The 9,916-nt window shown below is 46.4% G+C and overlaps 1 protein-coding gene across 1 annotated transcript in view; it reads right to left on the reverse strand.

Annotated features, from left to right (window-relative positions):
* Positions 1 to 7,835, reverse strand: part of ABHD12 (abhydrolase domain containing 12, lysophospholipase) — a 47,635-nt gene extending 39,800 nt beyond the window's left edge. The window contains exon 1 of the mRNA XM_075147417.1: positions 7,562 to 7,835. Within this exon, the coding sequence (XP_075003518.1) occupies positions 7,562 to 7,704 (143 nt within the window). The 5' untranslated portion in view covers positions 7,705 to 7,835. The remainder of the gene's footprint in view (positions 1 to 7,561) is intronic.
* Positions 7,836 to 9,916: the final 2,081 nt, after the last annotated feature.

Consider the following 9,916-nt stretch of genomic DNA (forward strand, 5'->3'; position numbering starts at 1 on the left):
CTGGTGACCTTTTCACTATTTCACCAGCTGCCCCAAAATGCTGACTGCCCTATTCATCAGTCCTCATCAACCCTCTCCTCCTCCGTTTTACCAACAACAACTGTCTCATCGGTGGGATGGTTGATATGCAAAATTACGCACCCTTGAGCCCAAGCATCAATCCCAAGATAACTCCCTCGTCGTTTCTCTCTCTACTGAGCCAGTTTTCAATACAGATAACATGCCCTCCATTAGCAATGCAAGCCCTTTCAATAAAATAAACTACAGTACAAACTCAAGTGCTTTGGAGAAACAATTTTACCACTGATGCTTACATCAACCAGGCTGTAATCTTGACAAACCTGTCACATTTTACACTGACACCTCCCTTCCACAGGGCAGATATATTTTCATTAATATATATATTTAGCTGCTAAATCTTCTTCCATTGAATTGCAAATTAACTCTTACCATTAAAATTGCAGAGATTCCACCTCAGGCTAATGACTTTAAAGTCTCCTAGGTCTCCTGTTACTCTTTTAATACACCAGAAGTACTTTCTTTTAATCTTCTTGTGGTTTTGATTCAGTCACAGCTACATTAACATAGTGCTCTCACATTACAGCCTTAGTGAATCTCCCTTCCTTACAATCACTCACTCTTGATGTCAGAAGCTGTCCACTACTGTAACACCCACAAAATGACACTTACAGTGCAGCTACCTACTGAGTTTCCAAAACCCAGGGTTTTGTAGGGAAATTGCTGTAGAAGCCTATTTATTAATTTCACATCCTGGTATGATTACTAAAATAATCTGACCTGCCCTTCAGGCCTGGAAGGATAAAGTAATTTAGCTACTTAGGTAGCCTCCTAAGAGGACATCATAGTGCCTTTCAAAGGAAACTGAACTCAGCAGGCAGGACTCTTCATCTACAGCAGAAGTCCTGCTTGGGTATACCAGGCCTCTTGCACGTACCACAGCAGTGGATTCTGGAGAGGAAATGATGTGGCCATCATTAGTTTTATGAAAACACCATGATGTTGTTTTCACCAAAAAGAAACACATATATCTTGTGCATCCTGGAGAAAACCTACAGGCTCGCTGTGATGACCTGTGACTGCATTTGCAGAGAACAAGATTCCTGGCTCAGCAACTACATGCCATTTATAGCACGAAAGCAAGTCATCCTCAAAAATTAGCTTGTTGTAAGTAGACCATTGATCCTCTGTGTAAGTGAAAACAGGTTGGAAATAGACATGGGGATACCGGAGGAAAAAAGGGTATCTAGAGGGAAAAGCGCATATGGGAACCTAGGACTTGTGCTGATGTTAGAAGGTCAGTTTAGCTGGTCATCCTATAGCACAGCATCACACTGGCCGACAACCCAGCCCATGATTATACTCACTGGTATTCCCAAAGGAACAAGTAGTGGCCAGTTGAGAAGAAAGGACAGAAAAGATTGTGACAACACTGAGAAGACCCTGGTCTCCACAGACATCTTCACTCCAGAGATGACTAGAATGTCCTCTTAGTCCCAGGAGTTACCCAGAACCACCCATATGTTGGGAAGTTTAGGTATACTGAAACAAGCAGAGGTCTGCAATTCATAAAACTCCTAAGTAGAAAAGGACTTTATAGGAATTACGAAGTAGTAGCAATTAATAACACCGCAGTAATTATTAATTCAGGCATAAGCCACCAAAACAGAGCAACTGAACCCAGGGGCACACATGATGCCAGAAGAATGGCACCGCAATGAAATGAGGAGTTCAAGGAGACCAACACAAAACTCAGTCATAACTAGAGGGCAAACTGCCTTCAGTCTGAAGCGAGCCTGCTCGAGCAGACTTCTCCGCGAGAAATATAGCGCCTTGAGAAAACTGCTCAGACACTACGAGACTATAGGATGACATAACACAGAGCAGATGCAGCAGAAAAATGCTGTGCTCTATTACAGAAAATCCAGAGAGACTCATGGGAAAGTTGGATCCAAGAAATTTTAGATCATACAGACAGGCCTGCAGGAAGATGCTAGGAGTCTCAAGAGATGCCTGAGAGAGTAAACCATGCCTGTTTAACACAAAAAGCAAAGTTAGTGATGGTGAAAGAAGATAGGCTTTAACAGTAACACATTAAGGCACAGAACTCTCACATCAACACAATGGCCCCACAAATCAGTAAGTCCTTAAAAAAAAAAATAAAATCCCAGATTAAAAAACCCACACTAATAAAACTAATAACTCCCCACATTGCAGGGGGTCTTGCTATTTTTGCTGAATGAATTATACGTCTTTGAGAAAGAGGGGGGAGAAGATGAACACAAGGAAAGAGAATTATAATGGCTTCAAAGGCTGAACAAATTGTGAAGATGATGCAGAGACTGAACACCTAACGCCCCAACTGGGTAACTTGAGAGCAATTCAGAGGCACTCACTTCGCCATAAGCTGCCAAAATGGCTGACAACGCATGAGACAAACCAGGATTTAGACACAGCCACTGAGATCCCATTCATAAAAAAAAAAAGAGTCAGACATGTGTGGAAGTAATTACACAATCCCATCTTTGACAGATCTGAGCAAAATATTACTGTGCATCCTCTTCAAGAGAATTGTAAACAAAAAAAAAGTCTCCACACAGAGCAAGCTGCTTTTACACATTTTACACAAATGAGGAATTGTGATTCAACCTGTACTTACTACGGAAGAAAGCACAGGCAAGTAACTGGAAACCATTTCACAGCTCCTTTGTGAACTTTGCTCAAGAACTACCAAGAACAACTGAAATAGCAGCAGCTACCCAGTAGGAAGATGGAATTGGTGAAAAAGCTGTATGATTGATTAAATTTCTCTATACAAGCAGCACCTTTCCTCCTTGAAGAGCACTAACAAGTAAGTGGTTGAACCTGAAGACAGCAGAACTCACTTGGGAAGAAAAAATTCTTAAGGAAGAAATGATGAAATCCTGCAGGAGAACACTTCAAAAATTTGTCATCTCTGCTACAATGACCAGACTGGAATACTCATAAAAGTCTGTGCAAATGCTTCCAGAAAAAGTAACATCAGGAAAAAAGAGGCTAGGCCTAGAGATATAAGGGTGGGCGGGAGGGAGGGAGGCAGATAATAGAAATGGCCAAGTTTTCAAGTTTTCTGCCAGAGGAAAGATACTGCTGCTTAAATCCAAAGAGACACAGGAAGGCATGGAGCACTTCAGCTGCTGGGGTAGGGTGGCACCAAGGGTCACCGCACATCGCATTCGACACACCTGGGGCACACTCAACATTCCAGTAAAATTCAGCCACATCAGAGGGAAAGATACCCGCAGACTGCTGCAGCTTCCTGTTTTCAGCACCTCGCTGTATTTTTCATAAAATACCCAGGAAAGGGTACCATAAAAGCAACCTTCTGCCTTTCAAGAAAAAGCACTAACTGAGAAAGCTGCACACAGCTAACAAGAAGGCAAACACGGGTGACTGCAGTGTAACTGAAATTACCCTAAATTGTAACATAGACAAAAAAGTGTTTGCAGGAAAACAGGGAATGGCAAAATTCATGCTTCAGATCTATAGTCTGACTATGGATTCAGATTAATGAGGCACAGATAAGGACTAGGTCACAGGTGACCATTTGCCACCAGGATCAGGGTTCAGCAGAAATGAGATAGGAGAATTTGCTTTGATATCAATGCCAGTATTAAGCTCGCTTGATTTTCTTTATTCTCTGTGCTCCCACATAAAGTTTTTCTATATCAGAGCCACTGACCACAAAAATGAGTCAGAGCAACTACCCAAAACACAATGCTACCTTAATAACCATCTAGCACTTAAACACTGTCACCTGGAAAATGCATCATAACACAAATATTAGAGGAATGGCCATCCACACAAAACACGCATACCAGGAAAACCAAGCACTGCATGCTGCTTCTTTAGTACTGCATTATTGCATTTAATAGTTTCAGACAAAACATCTCAGTTCCTTTAAAAAACAAATTGTTCACAGAATTTTAAAGTAGCTACTGGTAAAGTTCTTAGATAACCACCATATTGTATTTTACCGCTACCTATGGAAGAAAAATGGAAATACCTATATTTGTTCCTTTCTGTTTGTAAACCACTTAAGAAAAGCCACACCAACTACAGTATGCACTAGCTGAAGCCACATAAATCTTATTTATCAGATATCCATCTCCGTTATACAACGTGCACACGCACACTTTCTGTAACAGAGTAGTTCAAATGCAGAGCCACCTCTTCAGAATGAGTTTCAGCTCCTGGATGAATGAGCACAGTGTGATGATATGACTGAACCAAAAAAGAGGGACAAATACAGTGCTAGTAAAATTCAAAAATACTGCTGCAAGAATAAGCTGCTGCTGCTAAATCAATACTGTATTCCACAAATACATCTGTAAATACATAACTGTAAATCGCTCACATTTACAGTTATGGTGCTATTTAGCCTTTGCTGAGGAACTGGACGTGAACAGAAAGAGCCCAGCTGGGGAAGTGCACACACAAGCTCTGCTGCTGCTCTACAGCCCTGGTCACTGCTGCAATTACAAACATCGCTGCCTCTGCAGCCCCGCGCTCCCGACCCACGGGACTCTGCCACATGATCAGCCCTTGGCTGCAGAACTACGCAGCCACTTCAGGCTACTGTGAGGTCAGTTTGCTTTTCTAACCAGTGGTTTGTACCATTTACAAAGAAAAGATGGAAACCCACATACTGAAGCCATACATATGTGCTGTTTTCCCAAGTCTGCAGAGAAACTAAATAACAGCAGTATGAAATGCAGGCTTCCCCTGAATGCAGAATTCACAGCCACCAGAAGTGCTGATTTTAACTATTTCATCAATGAGTATGCTGCTAAGTATAGTTTGCTGTGGTACAAATCCCCGATTCCAGATATGATGCCACCTCCACCATCCCAGCAACCTTGCAGCAGTTTTCACTTCCTTACAGTTGCCGCGAGCTGAGGAGTAAAACTCATGTAACACACTGAAAACAACAACACAATCAAATGCTGATTTTATATCCAGTGGTATAAGGAATGCTGCAATAACTGCATGACTTTGCATATTAAAATACGAGGATCTAGACGCTCGTACAGCAACTTGTTGGCCACATAACTGGCCACAGCCAGGGTACCTACCAAGGGAGGTCCACCGTATACATACCTTCCTCATGTTCTTCCTTAAACCCCACTGCTGCCTGCTGCCAAAGGTGGGACACAGAGCTAGAAAGCTGTCTGACCTGACTCACGGTGGTTGTTCTGTACAGCAACCTTTTCTCTGGGCATCGTACCTTCTTCTGCCTGACTTCTCATTCCTGCACACTCAGATTCACACTTCAGCACTGTATTTGTTATCCTGTAGAAAACATAACTGGAGGGTATTGGCAGACTCAGATGTCTTTCCTGCAAAGCACTGTCTGAAGGCTCACCAAGTGAGGAAGTCAGAGGTCCATTGAAAGCCAGTAAGAAAGGCAGACAACCCAACCCAGGACAGCAGAAAAGAAAAAACAACAGAAGTTACAGAAGTGAGTGATTGTTCCACTTTGCACTTTTACTCAGCTACAAACACGCACCATTTTGGCATCACAGGATGATCTACAGGACTCCTTTTAAAAAAAAAAAAATAATTTCCTGAGATGAGGAAAAGGGAAAGTGAGTTCCAAACAAACAAGGCTTTCCTACAATGTCGTTTGAGAAACACTGTTTTATGGAATACAGTACCTGACTCGAGGGGGGGGGGGGGGAAAAGAAAGCCCAAAACACATGTAGGACTTCAGGGATTTCTGAAACAGGCTTCAAAGGCTCAACATGGAGAAAAGTGAGGAAAATTTGCCTGCTGACCATTTTTAAAAGTGCAAATGGAGAAATAAATACAAGAAAACTTTCCACAGATGGGATGTGTTTTTCCTGCTTTTAGCTTGGCCTTTACAATACTGTGTATCTAATAGCTGTGCTATGTCTGGTTTCCACAAAGTACCTGCCTGTCAGCCCAAGCCAACAGCCTGCACTATGTGCTCTTAGGGCTTGCTCAACATTCATCACTGAAGGAGCATTTCCACTTCAGTAAAAAGTACTTGAATGCCATTCGTAATGTTGAAGAAGTTACTAAGCCATCATTTGATTACCATTGGTCTTAGAAGTTATCCACTCAGACAAATGCAATACATACACTGAATTTTTAAATGTTATAAAAGCAGAGCACTGACAGAGTCTGATCTATTGCACAGCAATTGAAATGGAGAGATCAACCCAGCGCCATTTTCAATTACCAAAAGCTTGTCATAACAAGAACAGAGCGCTGACAACATCCCAAAGGTTTACCTCCAGGGCATAAAATTGAACAGCTATAACCCAATAAAAGAAATAACATTTTAAAGCCTCTGTTTTTGAACATGAAAAAATTCCATGTCATGAACAGGAAAAAGTTATTTTCAAATGTTAATTTTGTCTATAAGAACAGAAAAATCCTCAGAAAATTTACCAGAGAAACAGACACATTGGCTCATTTTCTAGAAATCCACCGATAAGCACTTTTTTTTTTTAACAGGCTGCTGTATTCCTGAAGCACAGCAATTTGGCTTCAGCTACCCGAACCACACAGCTATTTTGATCATTAAATATTCTTCACACTTCTGAAACACAAAGAAAAGCATGATACTGGTGTAGATGAAACTAAAAGGTTGCGTCTTTTCCTCCCTAGCCCTCTGCAACTGTAAGTCGGTCTTCATTGTGTATTACACCCCCCTGAAATTTTGTATGGAGAAGTTCCAGCTTATAAGCACCTTCTATTGTTACAGATTTTGGTTTTTTATAGAGGAACACAAACATTTTCCCAGCATAAGTATGTACAAAATGTTTAAAAGGGTAACACAGCTAACAAAAAGCCACAGCGAAACTCTTTTCAACGGAGCCACACATATAAGCTTCTCCTACTGACACCTAAATCTGATTCATTTATAGGAAAGAGATCACTTTGACAGGCACCAGCTTCTTCCAAAAAAAAGACATCCTACCTGCAGGCCCCTGCTCCTCCACATACACTCTCTGATGGAGAGGATTTTGTGCTAGCCATTTTTTTCGGGCGAACGCCTGCCTATACCAAAGGGGGCTGGACGAAGCAACGCTCAGATATGAAGATCAAATCCTTCCAGCCTTTGCTGGCCAGATCTGGGTCTGCAGGACCCGCTACCATCTCATTCTCTAATTAGCTATTTGTACCGAGAACTCGAAAGCATCTGAGGGGGACGGCACCTGCTCACCCGGTACACAAAGGCCAGGGAAGCGTAACCCAGGTGGGAAACGCGTACCTGTCTGCCCCCGGGAGCTCTTCGGCCGCCGCGGTGCCGGGGGGGGCGGGGGTGAAAAGCCCTTTCCCTCTCCGCGCAAAACACCGCCCCGCTTGCCCCCGCCCTCTCCGCGACCAGGCTGAGGAGGTGCCCGAGGCCCCGCTCCCCTGCCGGCCCCCGGTGGTCCCCGCTGGGGAGAGGGGAGACGGTGCTGCGGCAGGCTCGGCAGGGGCTGGGGGATAACAAAGCCCGGCGCAGGGACGCCACCACGGCGGCGCTCACCTGCCCAGCGGTCGCTTCATGCCCGTGTCGGCGGCGGCGGGCAGGCGCAAGCTGTGCCTCAGGCTGCAGCCCTTGTCGAGGGGCGCGGGCGCGGCGGCAGCGCGCTCATGCTCCACCGTGACCGACTCGTTGCGCTTCCTCATGCCGGGGCGGGGGCGGCGGCGGCGGCCCGGGGCGGCGGAGACAGCAGGAGCGGCGCCGCGCACTGCCGCCACTCACTCTGCTCTGCACCGCGCCGCGCCGCGCCGCGCCGCGCCGCGCCCCGCCCCGCCCTGCCCTGCCCCGCCCGCGGCCCCGCCAATCCCCGCCTCCGGAGCGGGCTCGCGACGGAGACGCCGCTTGCCAGCACTTCAGAAGGACCGCAGCACCATCTTTACTGCGGGCAAAAGCGCCGGCCGCCATTTTGTTGGCGGCCGGAGGCGTGGCCTCGACGCGCGGGCGAGGGGCGGTGGCGGGGGGCACGTCCGTGTGCGGCACGCTCGGCTTCAGGCCTTGGGTGCCCCTCCCTTTCGGGCGTGGGAGCAGGGGTGGTGCGAGCCGTTGACCCTGCCGGTTGTGGGAGCGAAGGCGCGCAGCGGGGCACCGGCCCTCCTGAGGCTGCGGGGCACAACGGGTGTTGAGCGCAGGGCGAGGCAGGGACACGTCAGAGCGTGCAGGGCCCTGTGGTGAAGTGTGAGGTGCCGTGCTGGTGCGTGTCCTCGTGCAGGGACCTGGGAGATATCCCCTCTAGTGTCAGAAACCTGCGGGTGACTGGAAGTGTTGGCACCCCCGCATCTGGAATGGACACCCGGCTTGCAGAGCTCGCAAGGGGCGGTGGGGGGATGAGCCCGGCATCATTAAACTGCTTCCACGTGAAGAGCTGGTGGGATGCGGGGAAACAGGGCAGTTGCCAATGAAGGAACACCACCTGGTCTGCATGGGCCTGGAGGGCTGTGAGACCCTGCCTGGGGCTAGGGGCTAAGCTGCAGCACAGACCTGAGTGTGAAGAAATAGCATAGCCGATACAAGGATGTGGAGAGAGGCAAAACTAGCAGTAGCCCTGAGTGTTAGACTCAGCAGTGGGGGCAGGAATAAAGCACTGAGATGACACAGATAATTGGCCATCAGGGACCTTGGCCCCTGAATAGTCAGAGATCATCGCCTTCCACTATTTTGTCTTCCAAGACTTTGTCTGAAGCAGAAGGCAGCCATATCAAAGTTTTGGATTTGATTGCCCCCCTCCGATTTGCTCTGTAGCCTTCTGGGGAGGTTATGATACCACTTTGGAAAGCACGTCCTCATCTGCTGATCTCTACAGACGCACGCAGGCAAGGCTAACTTGCTACAGAGCTTCCCTAGCAGTGTGGGGATTCTGCACTGGAAACAAGTGGTGGCAAATAAAGAACAAATAAAACATCCCCTCCAGTGTCAGCAATAGCTTGTGACTGCGCCATCTGTACCATTGGGGAGCAGGACAGCAATGCACTGCAGAAAGCAGCCATGCTCATGTGTTCTGTCTCCCACTGCTGCTGCTGGGTTGATCTATTGGGGTACCTTCTGTGTTCGTGTAAAGTGAAAAAGTGAAGCAATTCCTGGAAAATGGCTCTTTTGGACAAGCAATCTCAGCTGTCTTGCATCCCTTTCTTCTGACTTGCTGCTGACGGATCCTGTACCTGATGGAACATGGAGATTCAAGAGAAATACATGGATGAATCCCAGGAGCAAAGACAAGGCAGTGGACCAAAAAGGAGGAAGCAATTGTTAAAATACAAGCCTCAACTATCTCAGCAGTTATGGACAGCTAGCGGAAAGTACTGTGTAATGTGCTGATATGTGCTTTGTCATGTCTCTGGAAGATTCTCCTAACATTTGAGACCTTTCAGAGATTTTCTCTCAACCAAATTGTTATTGCTAAAATTCTCAGCCAGGCTTTTGGAAAGACTGGTTGTTCTCTTGCATGCTTTGAACAGCAAAGGAGAGTGTTCTTGTCCCTCTGATTTTGTTTTGCTTCCTACATCTCATTGGGAAGACTGAATGCTGCAGTTGGGGATTGTTAGCCATGTGTTAGCTTTGCCTGGTAACAACATGTCATGAGTGGTGGTCACTCCAAAACCAGGCTCTGCAAAGGCTGTATGGGGCTCCTTGGGAGTGACAGTGCAGTCCTGTGAAGAGGGAATTGCAAGCTGTCCAACAGGCTTTGATACAAGGGGAATGCACTCAGGTCTCATAAATGCTCTGAGATGCCTCCGGGTGAAGGTCGTTACTGAGAAGGACAACTAAGGAAAATTACTTGAAAGTCTGTCTTTGTGGCATGCGTCTTAATATCGGTTGGCTTTTTCTCTGTGCTAGAAAGAAGACAAGCAAGTATTTTCTGGT

Source organism: Calonectris borealis, chromosome 3 (assembly GCF_964195595.1).
Source record: "Calonectris borealis chromosome 3, bCalBor7.hap1.2, whole genome shotgun sequence".
NCBI lineage: Eukaryota > Metazoa > Chordata > Aves > Procellariiformes > Procellariidae > Calonectris > Calonectris borealis.